The sequence below is a fragment of the Larus michahellis genome, chromosome 1 (genome assembly GCF_964199755.1).
Source record: "Larus michahellis chromosome 1, bLarMic1.1, whole genome shotgun sequence".
Lineage (NCBI taxonomy): Eukaryota > Metazoa > Chordata > Aves > Charadriiformes > Laridae > Larus > Larus michahellis.
This window is the reverse complement of record NC_133896.1, coordinates 132,079,202-132,104,225: the sequence shown is the minus strand read 5'-3', so window position 1 is coordinate 132,104,225 and position 25,024 is coordinate 132,079,202. Positions and strand designations below refer to the sequence as shown.

Below are 25,024 nucleotides of genomic sequence, written 5' to 3'. Positions count from 1 at the left end.
TTCATAAGGAATAAGCAGCCATCTGCCAATTGACAGTACCTCTGGATTTTCATAGGAGTTAAGATTTTTGTTTACTCATGGCTGTTATTAGAATTTCATTATGTCCTTTAGGAGGGATTATTATTTTTTTTTTAAACTGTAATGGGATTCAGCACTATAATTATGGAGTTAACAGTTACGGTCACAGCTTTAGAATTACGTGACTTGCTTTGTTTTCCAGTAATACCAGGGATTCAGTGTTTCTGTTCAGAATATCTTGTTCAAAATCACAAAAAAAACCACAGCGAGGCACTTTCTGAGAATTTATAAATACATCTCTTCTGTTCATTAATGAATTTGAATGAAGCTAAACAAATTTTGCAGCTAACTGTTGATCAGCTAGTAGGTGCTTCATTTTGCTTGTATAATATTTGTACAGGACACTCATTAAACTTTCTGTGGGATTAAAACTCATGGACTTTTTTTTTTTTTTTTTTATAAACTACATTTGATTTTTAAAGGCATTTTTTCTTGCCATTAATCATTCTATTTCCTCTTCATTAGTTCCTAATGTTCTACTAGAGAAAACAACAGTCAGCTCAGGTCTCTTTCAGAATGACTGATGAGTCCCATTTATGTGAACGGAACAGATGCACTTTGTTCTTATCAAAATGGCAACTGCCTCTGTTGTGCTCTAGCTGAAGCAATCCTGTAGTATTTCTAAAGTCTGGCCATGGCAGTCATGCTGAAAGAAGACAAGTCCCCATGAGTTTCTCAATAAGCAATGACTTTATGAAACAACACTTGAAAGCAGATAAGCATGAAGTTATAGAAAATAATGACAGTTTTTCCAGGGTTGTTGGTTTTTTTTTAAACTATCTTATGTTACGAGGCCTGGTTATCAAACAAGACAGATAGCACATGCCACCATCATGACAAAACAACAAACCCATATACTTCAAATTATTTAAATTCTACTTTACAAGTATAGACGCAATTATGTACTCATCGTACTTACAGAAGCACAGTAAAGAACAGAATTAATTTTCTAGACTTCAATCATATATTCTATCTATTCTATTTTGCTTTCTTTAATGTTAACTCTGCACCTCCTGAGTGAACGGTGAGTGTGCTGAGGATATTTACACTATCCTGTAGTGCTTTTTACCCATGTTAGCAACATACATTCTCAATGTTGATTCGATTCCATTTTAATTGCAAAAATTATAAAACTCTTTATATGTACTTCCTTTTTTTTAAAAAGTGCAAATCACTACGATATAAAACTATCGATTACTCATTTTAGAAAATAATTCCTGATTTGGGGACTCACACAATGAACAAGACAATTATTTTACACTCAGAAATACTGATATACTGATACATACCTTGACTTTTTCTAAGTGATCCTGCAGAGAGTCAATTAGCAGATCCCCCACTGGCTGCCAGGATGCCTTGAACACCTCAGCCTGGCGTAGTTTCAGGTCCAGTTCATCCACTGCGTCTTGAAGGCCCTGCAGTCTTTCAAGAGCATCATCTATCTTCTTTTGCCAATCAGCAGACTGTAGATTCAGCTTATCCCACTCAGTTCTGACCTCATCAGCTTGCCTTTGGAGAAGCTTAGTGACATTCTGGGCCCTTTCCTCAGGTGACAGCTCTAAATGTGAAAGTCAAGAGGCTTTTAAGACATATTTTGTCTTAGAAGAAAAGTAATTGTCATCTAGGTCAGCTGAAAGCTCAGTAAGAAACTATTCATAACCAAAGACACCTGTGAAATGTATTTTATTAATGTATTCTCATTTGAAAATCTCTTAACAAATTTAAATCTTGAAATCATACAGATCACCAAAATATGCATTTAAGTACATAAACACGCGAGGTATAGCTGTATGTTTATTAAGTGTGTCCTCATTCATCAAAATAATTCGTCACATACATAAATAATAAACATGCTGAATCTTTTGCTGCAATTGAGTGGATTTTGTACTGAGACTAGAAGTTGAATTTTAGGTTAAATTGCAGCTTTCAGACCTCAAATGGGCCTGTAGTTATAGACAGGTCCTGAAGGTTTAAAGCCAGTTTCAAAATCTGCTTGTAAATATGCATGTCTATTTAATGCCACAGTGTTCAGAAGGATGGTTAAGGGTTTCTTTCATCTGTATTTTTAGCTTAGTTTATGAATGCTGACATTCAGCTTGGAGTGTAAAAGGAATGCTTTCACAGCGGCTGGCAGAATTTATTTAATCATCACTGATCATCACTGATCTTTCTAGCAATGTGTTATCACTGTTTCTTTCTTCAATTACCTCTTGGTTCTGGGTAGAGCTTCTCCAGTCCCTCCACAGGCTGCTCTGCTAAGAAGATTCGCACAGTCTCAAGCGCACTCCTGATAACAGGTTCTTTTGTTTTCAGCTCCCTCTTGAAGGCCTGAGAGATGAAACAAAATTATCGTAAGTGGATATATAATGAAATACCTAGTGCTAGCCCTTGTTTTTGTCAATTTAAGAACAAAATTTTCAATAGCAGCTTCCATGTGTGTATTACCAGTAGCTGCAAAAACATGCAGAAGAGATAACCAGCTTTTCCTTAACCTGAAATCGCATTGCATTCAAAGGAGCAAATGTACTCTCAGCATGCTGCAAAGTATCCAAGGTTGCCAATCAAATTTTCACTGTGAGAGGGATCCCTCTTGCTGATTTAACATCAGGGTCAACCCCAAAACCTTGCTACAAGGGACGAGTCTTCAGCTGGCTCTATACTGGACCACACCAGCATAGCTAATGGTACTTGAAAGCAAGATTTACCAGAATGCAAAGGAAAATCCAATATGTCTTACAGCTACCACTTTGCTACTGCTGCTGGCAACTGTTATATCATAAGGGAAAAAAAAAAAAAAAAGAAGGACCTGTGTATATTGACACGTTAACCTGTAACCATTAGTAACAAAAAGAATTCCAATATATTAAATCGTAACTCTCTCTTCTAGTAGTGGTGTAGATGCATCTTTTTCAAAATTACATGAACTGAGATTTCTGAAATGTAGAATCAAGGCCAAGGTGAAAATTCAGTAATATGATTTATCCTAGAGGTAGGCATGCACAAGTAAAAATTAACAGGCAGAAGTAGTCTTTACGAAACAGTTAATTCCTACTTGTTTTAATCAGAACTTATTATTAATTTACATATCTTTATGTTTAACGTTGCTCAGTGGTACTGTCACTCCTTTTCAGATCAACTGTATTTCTCCCTTTTATCTCTTCCTTTCCTGTCATGCTTTTCTTGTCTTTTCTTCCTCTTTCCTATTTGCATTTTTCCTTCTCCAGCAACAGCTTGTTTTACTCTCTCTCTTCTATTCCCTGCTTTTAAAATGACCATGAGTAAGAGTCTCAAGGTTGGTATTTGAAGTTTCGGTAGGCTACTGAAAGTATACATATCTCAATTTGTTTTGTTTTGTTTGGGGTTATTTTTGGTTAAAGAGAATTTAAGATGCCATTAATATGAATCCAAACGTTCGCCACACAAAAATGCAGATGAAACCTGCCTATGGGTTGCACATTGTATTAGGTCTTCTGCATGTTGTATTGAATTTCTCTAAATAGTCCTTACCGCTGTTTTATTTCAACACTTTCTTCTCTATTTCTGAAATAATACTGAATGCACACTGTTTTCAAGTAGCATAGAGGTAAAATATGCAGATAATTATAGTGCAATGTAACACAAAACACAATACTGCAAAAAGGTAACACAAAACACAATACTACTTCCACGTGCCATGAGTGGAAAACAGATATTTTATCCCAGGGAAAATTCTTTTTACAACACAGGCATTATATAGGTGTCTTACATAATAAATTCACTAATTCAGTTAAATTAATTATTAAACAAAATTTGGGTTTCTTGCAAACTTACGAAATACTATAAATTCAATATTTAAAAGTTCATTACACTTCAAATTATGTTTGATATTAAATGCTTTGTACAGGAAATACCTAACAGAACTAATAATGAGAATCACACCTGCAGTTTATAATATGAGCACTCACAGGTAAAAAATTCCTAATACATTTCAGGAAAGTAAACTTAAGGAAATAACTACATTATTCTACTGTAACTATAGAATCATAGAATTGCCTAGGTTGGAAGGGACCTTTCAGATCACCTAGTCCAACCATCAACCGAATTCTGACAAAAACCATCACTAAACCATATCTCTAAGCACTATGTCTACCCGTCTTTGAAATACCTCCAAGAATGGTGCCTCAACCACCTCCCTGGGCAGCCCATTTCAATGCTTAATAACCCTTTCAGTGTAAAAATTTTTCCTAATATCCAGTCTAAACCTCCCCCAGCACAACTTGAGGCTGTTTCCTCTTGACCTCTCGCCTGTTACTTGGGAGAAGAGACCGACCCCCACCTCACTACAACCTCCTTTCAGGTAGTTGTAGAGAGCGATAACAAAACTTTTTATTAAGTGGTCAAGAACTGACCATAAGGTTTGTAAACGTGAATCAGGAAAATGCTTTAGCAAAGTGTGCTTTCCTGAAGGAAACAACAAACTAAAAAATGTTAATTTTGTTATGGACATCAATGGGACTGGGATCCTTACACAGAGTGTATCTGCTATCATAGGGGAATATATGTTAATATATTATTAATATCTGTGATTGATAAATGTTTTAAACAATCAAGTTGACCCTGAAGAATCAACACTGATTTTCACAAACAAAGAAGAGTACTGTATATTAACAGGTAAGCTACCACTGGACATTGCTCTGCACAAAAACTGTGTGGGGTCACTCTAGGATTATAACTCCTTAACTTCAACATTTTTAGGTTAAGAAATTTTTATAAATTATGCTTGACTCTTGCATGAAGTGCAATGGAAAGAGGAAATCTAATAAGCTTTTTCATGCCTCCAAATGAGGAAAATCTATTCCTTTAATTAGCCTTCATGCTCACCTCACATCACATCATTCTGTCTCACTAGAGTGTGGCAGCTCTGCAGCCTCAGTAAGCCAGCAGGTAGCATAACTTAAAATGTTCCCCCATGGACTGTGTGCTTTGCTCTCATTTGATAAAGTTAAAAGTGACATTCATATTGGTTCTTAAACATTACAATTTTATAACAGCTTAAAGATACAATATGCTTTACAAAAAAATCTTCAAAGCCAAATTATTTCCGAGAAATGTGTATGCCCTGAACCAATAAAACAGGAGGCTCACGCACAAAGGTCTGTTCTGCCCACACACACCAATGGCAGGAAGGAGTCACAGATATTCCAGGGAAGCACAGAACTACACCAACTTAAAGGATATTTAAAAGCCAGAAATGCCTTTGAGCTATGTATCTGGGAAGGAGTAGTGCTGCTGCTGTAGTCAGGGGAACCATAGCTATGTACGTGTACAAAAAATGAGAAGGACACAAAGTACCTTCTTTCAGCTTGTACTGCTTTTGCATAAAACCATACCAAACAAATACACCTAGTGGCTTTATATTTCCAAAAGAGGGTTAAAACCACATTCCTCCAATATTTCTTGTGCAACAGAACAAGGACAAGATAATCAAATATGCATAGTGCACCCCAAAAAGTGCATGAGCAGGAATCATTGTATCTATCTTCTCAAGACAATGGAGAAATGCTAACGACAACTTTTTGAATTTGTATATTTTGTATTTAGTGACAAATGGAAGGAGTCTCTTCGTCTTTTATTACAGGAAAACAGTGAGCCAATGTTTTAGAAGTTTTCTTTTCCAACTTTTCCATTATGGATGTTGGAGCTGGTGGACGCAATTATAGTCTGTAAATCTTGAGTTTTAGAATAGTACACACTACATTGTTAAGATCTATTTACAATTCTTGCCTTCCCTAGTTTTGATCAGCAGACTTCTACCGAGTGAGTTAAAATATGTTTCAGTATAAGAAATTTAAAAGGGAGAGAATGAAAAAACCACGAGACTGAAGCAGTAGCACAGAAACAGCATTAAAAATAATGAATGTTCATTTCATACTATCCCTTTGCAAAAAATGTTCTTACTGTATGAAGATAAAGCCAGCTTTTCTGATTAAAGTTTTGTTGTGAAATGTGTACACAATACCAATAAAAATCATAAGTAGCAAGAGATGACACTTTCTCTTCTTTCGGGGAAAAAAAAAAAAGAAAAGGAATTTATCTATCTAGAGCGCTGACAAATACATCTTTATAATAAGCAGACCATCATTGAAAGCAGAATTAGCCTAAATGAATGTCTAATTTACAGCTAACGATTTTAGGCTAATTCCATTGAATTCCTTAACTTCTTCCACACTTTGTGGTGACTGTAGAGGAAATCGAATGTGCATAATGTATGACCTGACAAAAAAACAAGTAAACTACTTTATTTAAGCATCTCTATTTGTCATCAACACTACAGCGGTAATGGCATTCTGTCCACCGTTTTAATAATGCACATATTGATCAGCTTATCTCAGACCTCCACTACTTCCTCATGGGTGGGTGTCCTTAAATCTCTTTAGATGGAGAAACACAGATTGTTTAAATTGAAAGATAAAAATATAATGAGAAGAGAGTTCCATTAGTAAAACTAACATTAATCTCTATTATTATAAAACCAGATATTTTTCCTTTTAATGAATTTCAAAGAGAAAGAGTATCGTTAAATTAATTCAAGATGTTTCCCAACCAGAATGCTTTTTAAAAATGGGGTTTGACCTCAATTTTGAAAAGTAGATATCAAATGTGCCACCAGCAGAAAAGGTTATCGTGTTCAAGCAGGAATTGTAGCCCTTGTTAGGCACCGTTGCTATAGATCTCAAGTGAATGAGTTTCCATGGAATTGTTAATAATTAACTTCTATATTAATAATGCTATTGATGCTGATAATAAGACCACTATGCAGAAGATGTGGAAACTCTTAAAAGAATGAAAGAAAAAAGCTGGCTATCTGCATGATGCCTAAGTTACTTAACAGAGATTAATAGTAACGTGTACACAGTTATTAATATTATTTCAATAAAACATTATTATGACACTTAGTAAAGCAAAGAAAATTGTAAGGTAATGAAATGATGTTTTGTTGAACAGCAGTATTTTTTATTATTGACTAACACATCCCACACACCCACATTCTAAGACTTTGGCACAGAAACAATTTCTTCAGATGCCAAAAACGAACAAAATGACCCACTAGATACATATTTAAGTCCAAACAAATAGCGGTTATGTGGGTGTATTTGGGATAAATTCCAAATTGCCTTGTCTAAAAGGCACCTCACATTTATAATGCAACAATTATTTTGACGCGTGGATATCTCTTTTCGCACGTTGAGTTCAAGCTCTCCTCTGGCATAGGTTCAAGCATTTAAAATTTTCATCTGAATCCTACTCTTAAAATTTTTAAAGCCAATCTTGGCAACCAGGAGCATTCTGATAAGAATCGACTTCTTTTCATCTCTGCTATGAATGTCTGAGGTATTCCAGATGGTCTTCTAAAAGATAGAAAGGTTAAATATGGTTCTTTTCCCTTTAAATTACATTCTTGAGGGGAAAAAAAAAATAAAATCAGTAGTAACGCTGCTTTAGAAAAAGGATTCAGGCATAAAATCGTGTTTGCGTTCATCGTGATATTTCTCAATGGCAATCAGTTAAACTGCTTATAAATAACATTCCCCTGCTGAGGCCTCTTCTCTTCTCCAATGAAGAACTTGTCTGGGTTCACTTCTGGCTTTACCTGGCAAACAAAATTCTTCACAGAAGGAAAGACATTGTACTCATATAGGAAGACCAAAGCTGGAGGTTTGTATCATTTAAAAGATTTGTCAGAACAGGTAGAGACTTAACTTGTTTACTGAAGACTGATTTCCAGAACTGATATTCAGGAGAACAAAATGAACAATCAGCAGGTTCTTTTTCTCAAGACCAAAATTTAACTACTCTACCATTTCACATCCAACACCCTGAAACTCTTGAAAAAAACAGCTTTCCAGTGCAATTTTAAGCTAGATACTTCTACATTTGTGGTGCAAGCCTTTTTAGAAGCATTTTTCTTATGTTCAGAAATGAGCTAAGCTGTTCATTCAGATACTGCCTTTGTAGGTCTGCTTCTCTAAAAGCAACTGTTATAGTAACAGAAAGTCCCTAGTGTCTGGTGAAAAAATATAGTAGAAAAACTCCAAGCTGCAAACATAGATTTTTTTCAAAGACAACCTGAAGCCGACAGAGTTCTGCACTGATTATTTTTCCCTCCTTCTCTGTAAGAGATCTTTGAAGAGCAGATAGGGTAACCTAATTTCAAGGATTATGTTTTGTTCTTTTTTCCACGGGGAATCAGAATACCTACAACTAGAAAGGCCTTATCTTAAACTACAGAAGTGACACAGAACTGGAAAAGGAAAGAACCCATATTTCTAAAAGGAACTAAAATGTTCTAGCTTTGATACTAGACATGATAACCAAAAATTTGTGTCTGTATGTATCTGCATGTGGGAAAGAATATAATCAAAAAGGAGAAGAAGGAGATGTATTTTGTAAAGTCATTTTGCACCTTTCCATGACACCTTACTTTTACGCAACACTTCTCATCCCTAAAAGTTTTAAATACTTCAGTTGACTGGTGAGTGACAGATCACACAGTCCATCATTGAAGTCTTGCCACCTTTATGATGAATTCTTGGAAGATTTTGAATAGCTTGCAGAACAATATACAATATTACAATTTTATGAGAAGTAATTTCTCCAGATTAAAAAAAAAAAATATTTCTTCGATCTAGGAGGAAAGGTAATGTTTTCAAATACTCAAATATTATTCAGATGACAAAAGTTTTGTTGTAACAATTCTACACAAATCCTCTCTAATTCTTGCTTTGGCTCAAGACTTGTTTTGGATAAAGGGTTTGAGTCAATGTCATGCTGAGTTAATGCAACATCTATATTGTTTCTTTCATTCTAATGTTCTGCAGGAGCTTTAAAACTACTTCATGGAAGTTGCTATAGACAGCAGGCTAGAACAGACTTCAGGCATTTCATATATCTTAACTTTCATAGAGCGAAAGGCAAGAAGTGACAGTGGTGCCCCATAAAGTCATGGATGTTTTAGCCTCACTGTTTCTGTGATAATTCTTGAAGTCCCAAGTTAAGTTTTGTGAAAAAGGCACATCCTACACATCACCTCTCCAGAAGGATGATCTAGGACATGTGACCAAACCGCCCCTTGCAGCAAAGCATTATATTATTTTAGAAAAGCATTGTGCGCTGACAGTGAGATGGTTTTTGTTCATCCTTCTCTTTGGCTTTTTCGGCCTTTACGTAAAGACAGGCCCTTGAGAAACCATATTGCCGCTCCTCCTAGTACTGTAGATAAATGCCTATATGCCTATGCCAAAAGCCAAGCCTGGCTGTACAGGATATTTCCAGACTTCTCACAAACTCAGGGCTCCCAATAACTTAAAGCAGCAAGATATGTCATGTTCTCTTTGTAGACTTAATCTTCTTACTATTTGTTCTCAAATGTGTCCTTCAGCACAAAGTAGAACAATCTATTGGAGCAATACTTGTAATACAGCTAACTGCTGAATGGAGAAAACAGAGTATTCCAGATCAAATTTCATTTCATAGTACCATTTCACATTTCTCCATTCAGCAATAAAATCTGAGATTTAGGAACCTCAGGAAAAATAACTTTTGTGGCAAGTTTCACAAACTGAAAGTTACATATATGCTGCACAATGCTTTGAGAGGACGACCACTGGTTTTGGAATATTCTCTTCTCACAGTATCAAGCTGTCTGCCTGACAATTTAAATTATTCGATAGAAAACACATTTGTTCAAAATAACTTTTTAGATGTCACACTGAAGCGTACTTGGTCACCAAACAGGAGGAAAAAACCCTCCCATAGCATTATTTTTACTAAAGACACATGTGGACAAAGGAGAGGAGAGCTAGAATAATACATCCAAGTTAATTCCAAGAAATGGAATAGTCTATAGTGGAGAAATATCATAGTATAAATACTTCTATGGTTCATTCCAATCACTACATACATTTATCTTTTAAAGATGAGAGGATAATTTTTTTATATCAGTAAGGTTCCTTGCCCTTGATCTTATACTGTACTTTGTAAAAAAAAAAAACCCTGACACTATATTACCAACTTCCTACTGAATCAGGATCCCTCCTAGTGGGTTGAGGTGTGGTTTCTATTATGGACACCTGTTATCAACTGGTGCTTCCCAGACTAAAGTTTTCATCAAAAGAAATAGAAGAAATCTTATCATAGGGCTAGACAGGATTTTGTGGAGTTCATAAGTGATGGAACAGGAGCTGCTGAAGTTGGGTGTGCTATCCCAGTTACCTTTCACATGGTTCCCTATTCCCTCTCTTCAGAACAACATTTTCTCCCCATTCACTGCTTCATTCAGCAATTCTTCAGCTCTATTTTAGCAGGACACGCTTCCTAATAAGTTTCCTTATGGCACTGCTAAAAAAGCACCAATGAGGTACTAGAACTGTGATTTCACATTCTGACCAGAATAGACTGTAATGGTATAGCAAACTAAAAGCTGTTTACTTGAAAGCAGACATTAGGTTAGCATCACACAGGTGTGAACTTGAGTCAAGACAGGAAACAGACCTAAAGCATACCTTTAACACAAAAAGCCTGTGTGAATCTTTGTATAAAGAGATCTTCAGCAATACTGTGTTATTTTGGGGATTGTTCATTTGTTGGGTTTAAAATATCCTATACAAGCATTGGATTTAGGTTCCTTTTTACTACAAAACTTAGTCTAGAACAGTCCCCATATGATGCTCTGCTATTGTCTTTCCATAAGGATTCCCTGATGAAAGTAGTAGGAGCTACAGACAGTTACAGTCAGTTATCACAATAGTTTCATGAGGCACACAGTTGTGCATTAGGGCTGATATCAGCTACTCTTTTCACAAACTTTCCCAAAAATCAATAGCAAAATGGGGTTTCAAAAAGTACACGTGAAGTTTAAATGCCCGATCTAGAAAAATTTTCAGAAGTATTTATTTAACCTTCAAATAATATTAAGTTAGTATTTGTTCTAGCCACAAAAAGTAGCTGTCTATGATAGGTCTATGAAAATACTGTGTTGCTTTTCAAAAAAGCCAAGAGGCTGATTTTCTAAGCTGTGTATGAGAATTGTAGCTAGTACTCTTATGTAAGAAGTTCAGTTTTCATTGTCTCTAAAATGTATTTTAAAGGGTATATTACTTTTTCCAACAAGGACCATTTCATGAAGCAATAACCCGCAAAACAAAAAGCAATGACCAAAAGATAATTTTTAAAAAACCATACCCTATGACTATCATTCTGTTTCTGCACAGAGGGAAGATCTCCACCAATGGGTGCTTGCTGTTTTAATTCATCCTCCTTCAATTGCAGCCATGCCAAAAGTTCCTGAAGAGAGAGATGTAGACGCTTCCACTGGTCTGTACTGGCTTCCAAATGGGATCTGAAAGCACGTGTTAAACATCAGATATATTCAGGCACAGTGAAAATAAAAATCAAACTGAACAAACTTATTTACTGAGAAAGATCCTAGTGTTTCTTTAGCTTAATGATTTTTAAATACCTTCAGTAGCCTTGAATTAGATTCTGGCAACACTGATTTAAATTTGGTTTCACAGTCCTGGCCTGAAACATCCATTCTTTTCCCATCTCTCTTTTTTTTCTTTTTAGTTTTCCTCTGGATTACTAGGACACTAATTAGCTGAAATGTACAGAGAAGTTTTCAACTCAGAGAAGAGCAAGCATTTCTCTAAACCCCTACACAAACCATTCAAACTCACACAACATTCATGTGGTTGCTCACCTTTAAGAGAGATAAGAGAACCAATGCCATCCTTTTCCAAAAAAGTCATGAGGAAATTGTTAAAGCCAATAGAATCCCCTTACACTACCCAAACGTCTGTGCCATTTGAACAGTGGTGTGAATGAAACTAACTGAATCATTGGAAGAAATTAAAGACAGAATACTACTTTATACAAACAAGGTCTCCACCATACGGATATCTTCTAAGTATTTCCTCTGTGTATGTGTGTGCGCAAATTTGTTTTTTAATACTGGGATCAAGTGTTGAGCTACTAATTTTCAGCAACTGCTTTCTGTGGAGAAAAAAATATGTGACTGAAACATCACTGGACTGATCAAATCTTCAATTTTGTTTGTACCATAGACAAAGCACACTAAAATTTTATTTTTGTAGACTTATGAATATGCTGGGTTTTAATTGCTTTTTGGGAAGAAATTGCTAATTCACTTCCAGGTAACATAAGAATTCCTCTTACTAATTAAAATCAAAAGCAGTATTAAATAATAGTGAAGTGATAAAATGTACTGGAAAATAAAGACAGATTTCCTTTTATTTTATATATTTTGTTTAACTTCCAGCTTTGTTCATATAACATTTCTCTTCTTTTTCAGTGATTGCACAGAAAAACACATATTTTCTGACAGTGAAAATTCTATTCCTATACCTCATATAGAATGGTCTATAAAGAAATGTGATAAAAATGGACTCAATGTTTTGAAGACCTTATTACTTAGTTTGGATATGGAAACAAGGAATTGCTGAAGGTACGGACAGTTGTATTTCTTTGAAATGCTCTATGGATCCCATCTTCTTTCCAACCTCTTACACCAGGTAATTGGAGTGGCGAGGAAAGAGAAAGGCAAGGGACAGGTTAGCCATAGGCTGACAGAAAGCTCAGCTGCTCCAGTGTATGAGCTGATGGAAAAAATGTCTCCTTTTTCAAACTTAAAGGCTATGTGGAAGTGACACACATGATATCTTTTGATCTTTGCTCTCACAGGGCAGATGTGGGCTGGGGCAAAACTGCCTCACAGCAAGTGCTGTTGGGGGAGGCCAGTCCTGCAGGCCCTGAGGGCTGGGGAAGCCCCAGGATGCCTTTGAAAGCAGTGAGGGGGGAGAGGAGCGGTGATGTTGTATGGGGAGTTGCAGGAAGCAACAGCCAGAGGAAGGAAGACAGCGCTTTTGGAGGGGACACAGTCAAGGTGACGAGTTTCTGAGTCAGGTTAACTCCTGTCTCCAGTGCTCATCTCATCGAGCTTCCACCTCCTGCAGACAAGGCAGCAACTGGAGGCACTTCACTTCTTCCCTGCTTCCCCAGGTCTGATTTTATAAGGAAAAAGTGCAAAATGAGTGACTCGAAGTTTTGTTACTGCTATTGTGCTCTGACCTTCTCCAGTGTGGTGAATGGTTTTCCTGAACCCATCCTGTTCTGCCCTTCTTTCAGCTTTGGGAATATGTGTTTATGTAAATACATCATGTGCACACACTCATATACTTATAACTGTGTTCAAGCACGTGCAGACAAAATAGGTAATAGAAAAAATGTTTTTTAAAATGAGTTCTTTATAAGAAAGAGCTTATTAGGATAAACTGTACTGATTTATCAGAATGAAAGAAAAGTAATAACGTAAATGAACTTGGCTTCTCTTGATATCTGCCGTATGTTTTATCTAATGGATTTAGAAAGGAATGCCCACCTAAGCCGAGCGACATCATGGGTCTTCTGTTTCAGCAGTCTAGAACTTACGCTAAATAAGGAGACTTGTGGGACTGCTCCCTGTGGGAACTTTTGTATTTCTGCTCTTGTACTTCTTTTGTGTAAGCATTGCTAGTTATGATGAAATCCATTCCGCAGTATGTGATGGAAAGAAATAGCTCCAAGCAGAGAGACTGCAAATAGCCTGTTCATTCCGGCTGGTGGCCAGCAACATTTAAATTGAATGTCTTAGAATTTAAGAATTGTTTCCTATCCTAATCAATAAGTTATTGAACACCTTGAGCCTTTTATTGAAAGCAAATATTTCAGGGAGGAGGTCTGTTGCTTCGAATGTTTAATGCAAGAAGTCACTGTGTTACAACTAGGGCTGCTATTTCTGACTCAATTAATGGCAGCAATACATTGAACTGCAAAAACTCAAAGACAGAAAGCCCCTTATACTTAATTACTGGTATTTGGCCAACTGACTGTTCTTCTTATCTCAAACATTGCTGCATTTGGGCAAGTTCATGGGTAAAAGAAGAAAAAAATATCAGAGAGATCTTAAAGGGTTATATCCCTCTTCTTTTGCTCGTCAGAAAAAAAAGGAGGAATTTGTCTCTTTTTAAGCTACTAATATCTTTTCAACCTCACATCCTTCATTTATTTTTAATGATTGATGTTATGAAGATGGCTTTTGTCATTACACAGATTGACCTCCCTCGGGGTCCGAGCTGAAAAAAACTAATATTTCATACATTACTTTGAAAAATACTTCTGGCTTTTGCTGCCCTCTGAACTACCACCAATACACAGCAAGCAAGCAAATGAAAAAATGCCCGAGACTAAATGCAACAGAGCTGTGTTGCCTATTGTAAAAATCATATTTCTGAAGGGAAGCTTCCTGGAGAATTTCTTTTAGAAAGCAATATTCAGCTCATTGAAGCCTGTACCTCCGCTTCAGTGTTCATAACATTAACATTTATTACAGTTTTCCTTGCAAGGAAAAGTTTTTCCTCTCGTGACACTACCTATGGATTTCCTTTTACCCCTGGATTTTATCTGGTAATTCTGTCCACTCTCCTGACAACAGATCTTAAATAACGTGTCTTTTCATTTGCAAGGCTATTTTTAGTTTTGCACTGAAAATAGCAGCCTTAGAAATAAAGCTTATCATAAATACAGGTTGTTTAATCACTTTCTTTCATGACTCATTGATAAGTCATACCCAGCTCTAGAAAAAAGCTTACATTCAGAGGGGGTAGTTACTGTTTAAACATGCTAATCTCTCCTTCTGTAATTACAAAACCTCATCATATGCCTCAAATCATAATCCCCTACTATCATTTTCACACTAAAAAACTTAATCATTCTCACAAAGTTAAGCCAATATTCAAAATAGCACAAATAATTTCAAAAATGGACAGAAATAGTGCTATCCGACACTAAATTAAACCCTTTTACTGGCAAAACACAGCAGTCCACCTTACACATCAACTCTAGGCTTTTGCTTATGTTCAGATCATACCTAATGTTTAGAGATTTCTTCCTAAGCTCACTCCATCTGAAGTTCATGTTATCCAGCCGTCTCTGCAACAGGGCTGCATCCTCAGAGCCTTCCAGGGACCTCAGAATTTTCTGCCCATTTTCATCCAGGTTGTGGAAGATGTCAGTATGAGCATCAATTTCCGCCTGTAGTTCCTACGGAAGCAGGAGAAAACAATACGTCTGATTTCTTACAAAAATCATAGAAACTCACTTCTGAAAACAGTAGAAAGATCCGTCGCGTAACACAGAGTTAGCACAGATATGGATTGCTCCTTTTATGGAAATATCATGTACTGTATACACAGCCATATTTCCCTTCCACGTGAAGGCCATTTGCATCGAATAATGACTTTTTTTCCCATACAGAGCATACTGAAAAAAATTTTGATGGTTAAAAGTCTAGCCTTTGACAGGCAAGAAAGCAAGGACAAGATATATTTACTGTGCTGACAATGAAGAAAAAACCCCACAAAACCCTCAGGATCTCAGGTAAATCTGACCTTCACATGATACGTCTTCCTGTGCAACATTTTCAGTTTGAGCTGGGGACTGCAACACCCGTCCTGCTGCATGGCAATTCCAAGAAATCTAAGCGTCTGCAGCAGCCGAGCTTTAAAATGCCAAGTTCACTTACATTCTGTTGACAGAACGCATTTCGGAGCACAGGCCTCAGCAGTCAATAGCAATAAACAGCCACTTTGTGCTATATCAAAACACTGGTCAGGGCCATGGCTGTAGGAGGGCCTGAGAATAGCAAGGACTTAGAATATGCAACTGGCAGCTCATGTTGAACAGCCAACTTTTCTTATCACTTCGTAACTGCAGGCCAGTTCTGCATTTTGAATTCATTTTTCCCCCTCATTTTTAGCGTGGCTGCTTCTGCCAAAAGAACATTCTTTAGAGAGCTGCCTGGTACCAGCATTCCTGCCTGCCCACACACTCAATGCAGCCTTTGTACATTGGCTGCCCTTCTCCAAGACGTTTGCATGCTGCAGCTCCACAAGGTCACAGATTCATTCGCAGTGAACAGTGGTTGAATCAAGCTCTTAAAACAGACTAAAAATAAAAATAATAATAATTTAAACACATACATACATGAGCACACACGTACTCTATATGTAGCCATATATGCACAAAGATTATTTTTACTTTCAAACAAAGAAGCACACAAAGAAACAAAGAAAATGAGCTAGTGAATAAAGCTCAGCACATTCTCCTGGGACACTTGGCCATTAAGATTTCTGGTGGTGGTTTCTTGCTGCCTGAAATGGGAGTGCTGGGGAAGAAGTGTGAAAGGGGAAATGATTTATGGCATTTGAGAGCAAGGCCCAGTGCTAACTGAGCATCACAGATAGCCCCCAACGGAAATTTGTTGTACTTTTCTTTAGAAGAATGACTTTGAAGGAGGGGAGCACACAACTCACCTACTTGGTGTGTTCCTAATTGAATTGGTTTTATTTGATATTTTAAGTGCAGTGTTAGCTGCACTGAATCATGAGCAGATTGTCCTTGTTCACCTACTGCTGTTCCAAATGTCATTTGCCGTCCTTTGCTGGATACCTATTTCTTGCACAGTAATGACTAGCACTGTATTTGGAGCAATTTCAAGGAGGGTTAGGAATGTCTTTGGTACAGTATAGGAGTTCTTATCCAACTATTTTACTTTATCTATGGTCATCCCAGCAGTAAAGTAGTTAGGAATGAGTGTGGAATACATTGGAGGTAATTCTGCAGGATGCAACTGTATTATAAATATTGTATTTATTTATTGATGTTAAATAGACAATTCAGATTTTTAAAAATGCAATTATTAAGGTACATAACCATGTATAATACTCCAGATATGAATGCCCTTACTTGAAAATCTGTACTTTATTTCAAGTCTGAGTGTTGCTAGCTTCAGCTTCCAGCTGTGACGTTTTATTTTTGTTTCCTTGACCGAGAATACTCTATTAACAAATTATTTTCTCTTCGTGTATGCATTTGGAGGTTTTATTTAAGCTAGGTTAAATATTACAAGCCTGATGTAAACATCCAAAATAGCATGTAAGAAAGGATAAAGTTCACAGTAAAAAAGTTCACTTTTAATGTCTGCATACTTCTAAGGTCCTTCCACATTTAAAACACGATAAATCTATCGCTGAATGAAAGAATTATCATATGCACTACCTGTTGCACAAAACGCTTAGTTTTCAGCATGGTGATGGAAACAGCTGCCTTTTTCTCAGCAAGAACACGTGCCATGAAACATGTATGTTGAATAACTATTTACAGTAGGAAGCTGTCAAATCTATGCCCTCTTGATGTTTTACCACACATACTCTCATAGCATTTTATAATACCGAGTTAAGAAAAAAAAAGCACTTCCACTTTTTTCTTGTTTTTAGAAAAAGTCACTCATAGTCTACACATTCCATGCTCTTCTCCTGACACATACTGAAATTTTATTTCTGAAAATAAAATCAAGCCATATCCTTTTTATTTCAGAATACTACATAGTATCGCAATAAATCTGGACAGTTCGTTAAACAGCCAACAAACATGAAAAGTAAAGTACTCTTCTCAAAAGCTTAGTATGCAAGATGTGGTGTTCCTTATTCCAAATTGCTGTGTAAACTGCACATCTTCTAATGCTCTTAAAAGTAGTTTATTCCAGCTATGCAGGAAACCTACACTGACAAAGAAGTAAGACAATGAGGAAGGTATTTACTCCATTTTAGTTGGTGTATTTCAGATCCTTCCTTTGTGACTCGTTCACATCCCAAGAGAAGCAGAGTACATATATGAAAAAGATCTATACACCTTTTATTTGTTTTCTGAAATAAGTAATTTCCATGTTTCAAAAATACAAGTGAAAGATCAGTACGAACCACATTCTTTTTTTCTTGACAAGAATAAAGCAGGAAGATCTATTTCATCTCGTAAACTGCTAAGATATTTGCAAAAGTATGCTGTCATTACTCATCATACCAAGAAGCACAGAATATAGATTAAATATAGACCATTTACTACATTTTCATTTTTTCCAATGTGTTCGAACACATGGAGGAAGTGCAGAGGACGAAAAATCAATCCTGGTTTAATTCTACTGAGTTATGGTTGACTCTGTATACTGAATTTTTGCTACAGTGATTATTACTGAGGCTACGTGGAAATAGATTCCCTTAAAAAGAGCAGGTAGCAAAATCAAAAACAAATAATGAAAGAACACATGGACCACAGTAACTCATTAATGAGTACTGGTTATAAACCTAAGTTAATTTTCAAACCCACACCTTTTTGATCAGAAGTTACTGCTTAGAGTGAGCTGAACTGCTCAGAAAGAACTGCAACCCCATCAAGGGCAGATTTGCCTAAGAGTTTCAGAGTGAAATCCTCCTTTACTAATATTAACTATACAGTTAGATGATGAAAGATACTGTGACATTTGTTCACAGAAACCTTGCTGAATAGCTAGTATAGTTTTCTACACATTTAAAAATGTGTATTTACATTATTATATAGAATAAGTCTAGAACTGTCACAGAACTAAGAATGAAAAAGAGATGAAATAAACTTGTCTTGAGAGTAACAATCTTCTTCGGCAGGGTGAGGAAATTTGCTGCGGCTGTTTTGCTTTTGTCCTGAGCCGTGGAAGCCTCTATATGCATAGTTTCAGGGGAGAAGTACACTAAGGCTGTAAGACAGCACACCCAATACTGCCATAAAGCAAGGAGATGGACATATTTCTCACTTGCCCAACTCAGTACTCCCCCTGGGAACTACTGCTGGCGTTCTTCATAGGAGCACACATCCTCACTGCCCTAATTCTCTTGGCAGGTGAGAGAAACTCACCTGTGGCTCCACACGTTTGGAATTAAGATGATCTTTAAGGTCCCTTCCAACCCAAACCATTCTATGATTCTATGAAAATTCAGCAGAGCCATTGCTGTGAAACCTTGTGTATTCAAAGTCCTGTCAGCCTCCACATAGCAGAGACAGTCCTGCAAGAATTCAATACGGTTTGAGATACTTTATCAGAAATAATTAATCAGTGTCGTTTCCCACATTTAATATATAGGTTTGACATATAAAGGACATGCCACATGGCAAAATCTGCCATTATTTTGGCAATACATCAGAGAGGGCTTGGTAAGCTGGAAGTAAAATGAAGTCCTAGAAAGAAGGAATTAGTTACACTAGTTAGACTATACATGAGTCAGACTAAGACATAGAAATTAATGCAGCACAACCGACAAAACGTTTATCTTTCATACAAGGTAGAAACAAAATTAATTATGTAATAATTTAAAGAAATTAAAGGACTTAAATCCCCCTTTACAAACTCAGTTCTGTCCTTGGAATTGTGCTTTAATATCCAATGAAGCATTTTATGTTCTCTAGGTACTGTACAAAGTTACCAATTAAATAAATGTCATTAATTGAGGGATGAAGGCTCACAAAATTAAAGACAGCAACGTCTGATTAAAGGAAATCAACATAAAGGAAAAAAATGATCTCTACTGACAGTAATCAAAAAAATAAAGTCAGTCTGCATAATTACATACGTGTACTCTAAGCATCAGCAAGTAATACCTGTGTGGCTATACATAGCTCAGAAGTACTGTACTTTACAGCGCAACATACTAATACTGAAATATCTAGAAAAGCTATCATAAAATTACTGAAAACAAAGATACTACATCTCTATAATCTCTCTCTGTGCAGTAAGCTGAACTAATCAACTCCTGCCCATTTATATTAACAGAGCATTTCTGAAAAAACAGAGCTAAACATTTTAAATACCTTAAATTAGTAGCATATTTACTTAAAACTCTTATACTGTACAGAAAGCATGAATGAGGTAATCCTCCTTTTTTCCATTTTCCTTTTTTCCTACCTTCCTTTTTTCTTCCTTCCCCTTTAGCTTTTCTCTTCCTTTCTTCCTTTCCTTCCTCACTTCTTCTTTTCCTCCTCTTTCTCTTTTCTCTTTCTTTTCCATTCTTCTTTCCTCCCTTCCTTTCCCATCCTCTTTTCCTCTTCCTTTCTTTCTTTCTCTATTTTTTCCTCTTTATCTTTTTGTTTTCCTCCTCTTTTCTCTTTTTTCTTTTTCTCCTTTTTTCTTCCTTTTCTTTCAGGCATCTTTCTTCTCCTTTTCTCCCTTCCTTTCCCCTCTTTTCACTCCACTTCTTTTCCTTCCTTCCTCTCTTTAAAATACCACCTTCTGTGTGTAAAAAACTTATTTTTATGTTCTTTTCTGGTGATCTCAAAACCTCTCAATAATATGGGTTTCTTTCTGCTTTTATTTTGCATTCTCATTGGTTAAGCAACATTTCAGGTGCCTGAAGAAGGCAGAACTTACAAACTTGTTTCATACCAGTACTTTTTTTGTTCTGACGATACTACTGAGCAAAGCACACCTATAAATAATAGGTCTCTGCTCTCTGGACTTGAAGGGGACAGAGCAGCTCTTAGGGATTGGCATATTTTTACCAACAGGAGAGTTCAGCTGGTATAACCAAAAAAGGTTCCCCCTTCAAAGTTTTTTTTGCAATCCCTTATGGTGTCTACAGATACAGGAACTGGAGTCACTGTCTGCATTTTGGAATTCTGTCCAGCACAGCTTAGGGAATGGATTTCAAATTAAACAACCTACTTGCTTTTATTTAATTATATCTAAACTCCCACAAATCTCTGATTCTGCCTAAACCATTAAACTCTGTGTGAGGGTTCAGAGAGTTTGAGACTTTTTTTTTATGCTCCTGCAGACTCTCGCAGCCTTTGGAGGCACAAAGACCCGTGCACACGGCAACTCTTTCAGGATCACGGCTTATTCTTCTGTCTGCTAGACAGAGGAATGGTTTTGTGGGTGATACAGTTCTGGAGATGTTGAATTAATGGCTACAGCACAGCAAGTCCAATGCATTTTAAGCACATGAGTGGGAGACTCACTGCAAGATGCTCTTGACCTATTTCTTTTGTTTCTCGCAATAGAAGGCCAGCTTGCACTTCTCTTTATGACAGTCTGTCCTTGTGAGCTAGGCATTATCTTCAAAGTATTTGAACATAAAGAAATGTATTTTAAAAAAACAAAAACAAAAACAAAACACCACCACAAAAAAACACTTGTTCTAGATTGAAAACACTGTGATTTATATTAATAATGGAATAGAAGACTGAAGTATTTTTTCTGCTTTGCAAGACACTACTGGTCCAACTGGGATTCCCTCCTGTAAATGTCATAGTTCTTCTAAGAACTGGTTGTTGGGTATTGTGTTTGGGTTTTTTTTTTTATTTTTATTTTTTTTTAAAGATCAAAATACAACTGATTGAGATAAGATTTTGGGACCTACTTTGTTTCCAAACAATCTAACACTGAGAATCTAACAGTGATGAGTATAACATTTCGTTATCGTATAGATCACCTTGGCTAACACAACCAAGCTCTGTCACAACGACCAAAGTGGGAAAGAAGCGCTCGGTCCCTCCATCAAGTTTTTAAATAACTTGTTCTCCCAGTCCGTAAGCAGAACATTTATTGGGTCTAAGAACGAGAGCATTTACTGAGCAATTTACATAATCATAAAAACTTCTCAACTGAGATTTAAAATGTAATTAAAGGGCAAACTTATTGAGTTAAAAGCATTGTTGTGAAATGGCTATACATCATCGTGCCATGAAGCCTCCTATTCAGCTACCCTATGGCATGACCCCAATTCCAGTCTTGTATGATTACATCTCTGAGTTTCATGCTAATGACTTGATTAAAAAGAAAGATAAAAAGGTCTTTTCTATTGGGAAGATAAGCTTATGAATATCATTAAGGCATTTCTAGGTTCCCAACACATTTTTCAAGATAACAAAGGATAAGAGTTAGTCCTCTAAGAGAGAATCAAATGTTGATGAGTGGAAGCTAAAAGTGCAACTTCGCTCTGCAGAAAACAATCTCTGTAAGCTCATCTATCACTGTTATAGTTTTAAATTCTACACGTCCCAGAATTAAGCAGGGACCAAAATTCACATTTGAAATCTTCTTTCATCTAAAAGAAGACACAAGAGCTTTATTTAGCAAATTGGGCCCTGATTATCTTTATAAACAGGCAAAACAACCTTCAATTTAGGTTATTTTCAGACTTAAAGAGATTACAAGGTACACCTAAGGATGTAGCCATCTCTTGCTGACAGATAGTAAGTGTGAAAACATGGGGTGGGCTGCTTCATGTCATTAACAGTGAGCTGCCTGAGCTATGGAGCAGTAACTCTTAAGTGCACCAACCCAATCATTTGAACATATGCTCAAGTCTTTATTGTGCAGATCCTCATTCACAGGACTGACTTTTCAGACATAGCACAAGGCCTTACAGTTCTCCCTTGTTCAGAAGGAAATAATAAAATTTTTATTAGACCTCTAGCAATTAATTTGTATTCAATTATAATTAAGTACAAATTATTACATAATCCTATGTGTTTTGGAGGAGTTTATGGATTTCTTGGTGTGTTTCTTGAAGACTGAGAAAAACCCTGAATGACTATTTCCATTTACATGTAATGAAAATACAAATAAATAGATAAAATAAAGAAACCAATCTTTCATCATACAAAGCTTTCTACATTTATAGAGATAGTTTCACCCTAGGACTTGATCCAGTCCCATCCTTGATATTAGATTAGAGAAGTGTAAACTATTCTGGTAATACTAACTTAAATGGAAACTGTTATTTTTACTGCTTGTCTATTTGTCTTGTCGTTATATCTAGGCTGGAAACACTAATTAGAAAGAAACATCAAGTTAGTCTGAGGTTACGCTATAAGGCAGAAAAATTCCTAGTAGCCACAGCAATGAAGAACTTTTACTGTATGGTGATATTTATTTTACTACCATAGACTGTACTACCTTTCAGGTAAGCAAAAGAAACAAAGCAAATAAAGCATAGGCTTTAAAGTGGGAGTTGCAAGTGTTCTGCGTGTCAGAAAATTGGCCATCTCTACTGACGTGTCTAAGAATGGGCTGATATATCTGCCTTTGAAAACTCTGTATTTGAGGGCTGGATGAGTAGGAGGAAAATAGCCTAAATGTGCATGTATTCATATACACAATTTTTCTGAAAGTAAAACCATTAGGCCCATTACAAACTAGCATAGTTTTCTAGATTTTAGAATGTAGTCTGCTCCCAACAAATATGCAGGTCCTGGCCCCCATGCTTCAATGAATGTCTAATCCCATTACACCTGCACTTTCTGTCAGCACATTCACCCTGTCAATCTTTTGGCAATCTTTCTGCAGCAAAATAATTATGCTGCTAATTTCAGCATGTCTAATTTTGCCCTCTCCCTATTTGGCAAACAGTACTAGCACAAGGGCAACACCATCCTCTGCAGGAACATTTACTTCCACTCAGTTACTCAGGCAACTTTTGAAAGTCCTGCTGGATAATTTGGAGCAGCATCTACTTCTATTAGTTCCACTGACACCTCGGTACTTCGCATTAACACTGATTTTCTCTTACAAGTAGCAGCCAGAAAGGCTGAACTGCACAACTGCCTCAAATCCTGGAGAAAAAAGTCTTAAGAAAGAAGAAAGGACAAGGCTTTTTTCTCTGTCACCGACCCATAGTGAAATATATCTGAGATTTTTTAATTATAAATGACCATTCTTAGAAGAAAAATCATTTCTACATATAAGACTGTATATTTGTTTCACAGAAAAGGATCTAATGTTTCAATGCACCAACATGTAACAATAAGATATCTCATATTTTACCATCTACGGAGTTCATATATACTCTCACCCTTCCTCAAATACATAAACTTATGCAATCCTCTTCCAAACCCTTTTAAATAAAAATTAGGAGCATTTTATAATTAAAAGAAACTATTTTGGTTCTATATATTACCCTGTTTCCTTCTGTCACAAATAATTTTGCAATCTTTTTTTCTTTTAAAAATAAACACTGATATTTCACGTTTTTGTTGGTAACATCTTTGATGCCTGGGGAGTTTCATAACATGATGTTCAATTAATTAAAACAACATAAAGTCTTATTAAAACTCTAAAGAGAACAATGCAGAACATAAAGCAGAAACTAGAGGCCTCATATATTAGACATTATTAAAACTGGTTCAAGAAGAACAATAACTACAATGGTTTCAGGGCTCCTTTTAGAAGTCAGCATTGTTCCTAAGATAATGAGATTTCAATTAGGAATTTATACTATTTCAGGTATCACTCTCTACTAAAGTGCAAGATCCTGCAGTTAACTGTTCTTAATCAAGGGCAGGTTAAGTGGGACTCAGCAGGCTCTCTGCAAGACAGAATGCTGAAAAAGCTCTAGTGCTTCTGCACATACTTGTGTCAAATCCTCCCCACCTGACGTGTCCTGAGGCAAGCCCAGGAAGGACAGAAACTTTGGCTGCATAAAGGGCAAAAGTACACTTAATCTTGGTTTTCAGTGGGAATATAGGCCATGCTAGTGTGGCCTCAAATCTTCTGACTTTCTAGGTTTTAAACATGATGTGTCAGAAAAGTCACCACAGAGAAAACCACCATGCGGGAGTCATGTATTAGCAAAATTACTTCAACCTTTTGATGTCAGCTTTTCCTGTCACCACAAAACAGAATTCACCAAGTGTTGGTCGGTTCACCCACTAACAATGAACACGAGCGGAGTTCAGACTGCCACGAGGCAAGTTAGTTCTACCCTCCTGATGATGTTACAACTACAACCCTGCTTAGTATGAGGGATACCTGGTGAGAAGCCAGTCGGCCACAGCTACCACCTGTGGGATTATGGCACTGATGTTTAACCATTCAGTATGCTATTGCATTGGAGAACTGTGTTTGTGAGGAATTCGTCGTAAGAGGAAAAGTTTCATCCTCATCAGTTTTCAGCTCAAAGAATTTCTATCACTTTCGGTTCTTCCAGAACAACCTAAACCACAGAGGTAGCAACACTCAGAAGTACATTCTGCTACAAGTTATTTCAGA

The 25,024-nt window shown here is 36.5% G+C and overlaps 1 protein-coding gene across 8 annotated transcripts in view; it reads right to left on the bottom strand.

Moving 5' to 3' along the window:
* The window catches only part of DMD (dystrophin), a 1,292,219-nt gene that overhangs the window by 193,224 nt on the left and 1,073,971 nt on the right, over positions 1-25,024 (bottom strand). For all 8 annotated transcript variants that reach the window (XM_074604145.1, XM_074604126.1, XM_074604154.1 and 5 more), the window contains 4 exons: positions 15,041-15,213; positions 11,299-11,455; positions 2,286-2,406; positions 1,368-1,636 (listed from right to left, as the gene is read on the bottom strand). In XM_074604145.1, coding sequence (XP_074460246.1) covers positions 1,368-1,636; positions 2,286-2,406; positions 11,299-11,455; positions 15,041-15,213 — 720 coding nt within the window. The remainder of the gene's footprint in view (positions 1-1,367; positions 1,637-2,285; positions 2,407-11,298; positions 11,456-15,040; positions 15,214-25,024) is intronic.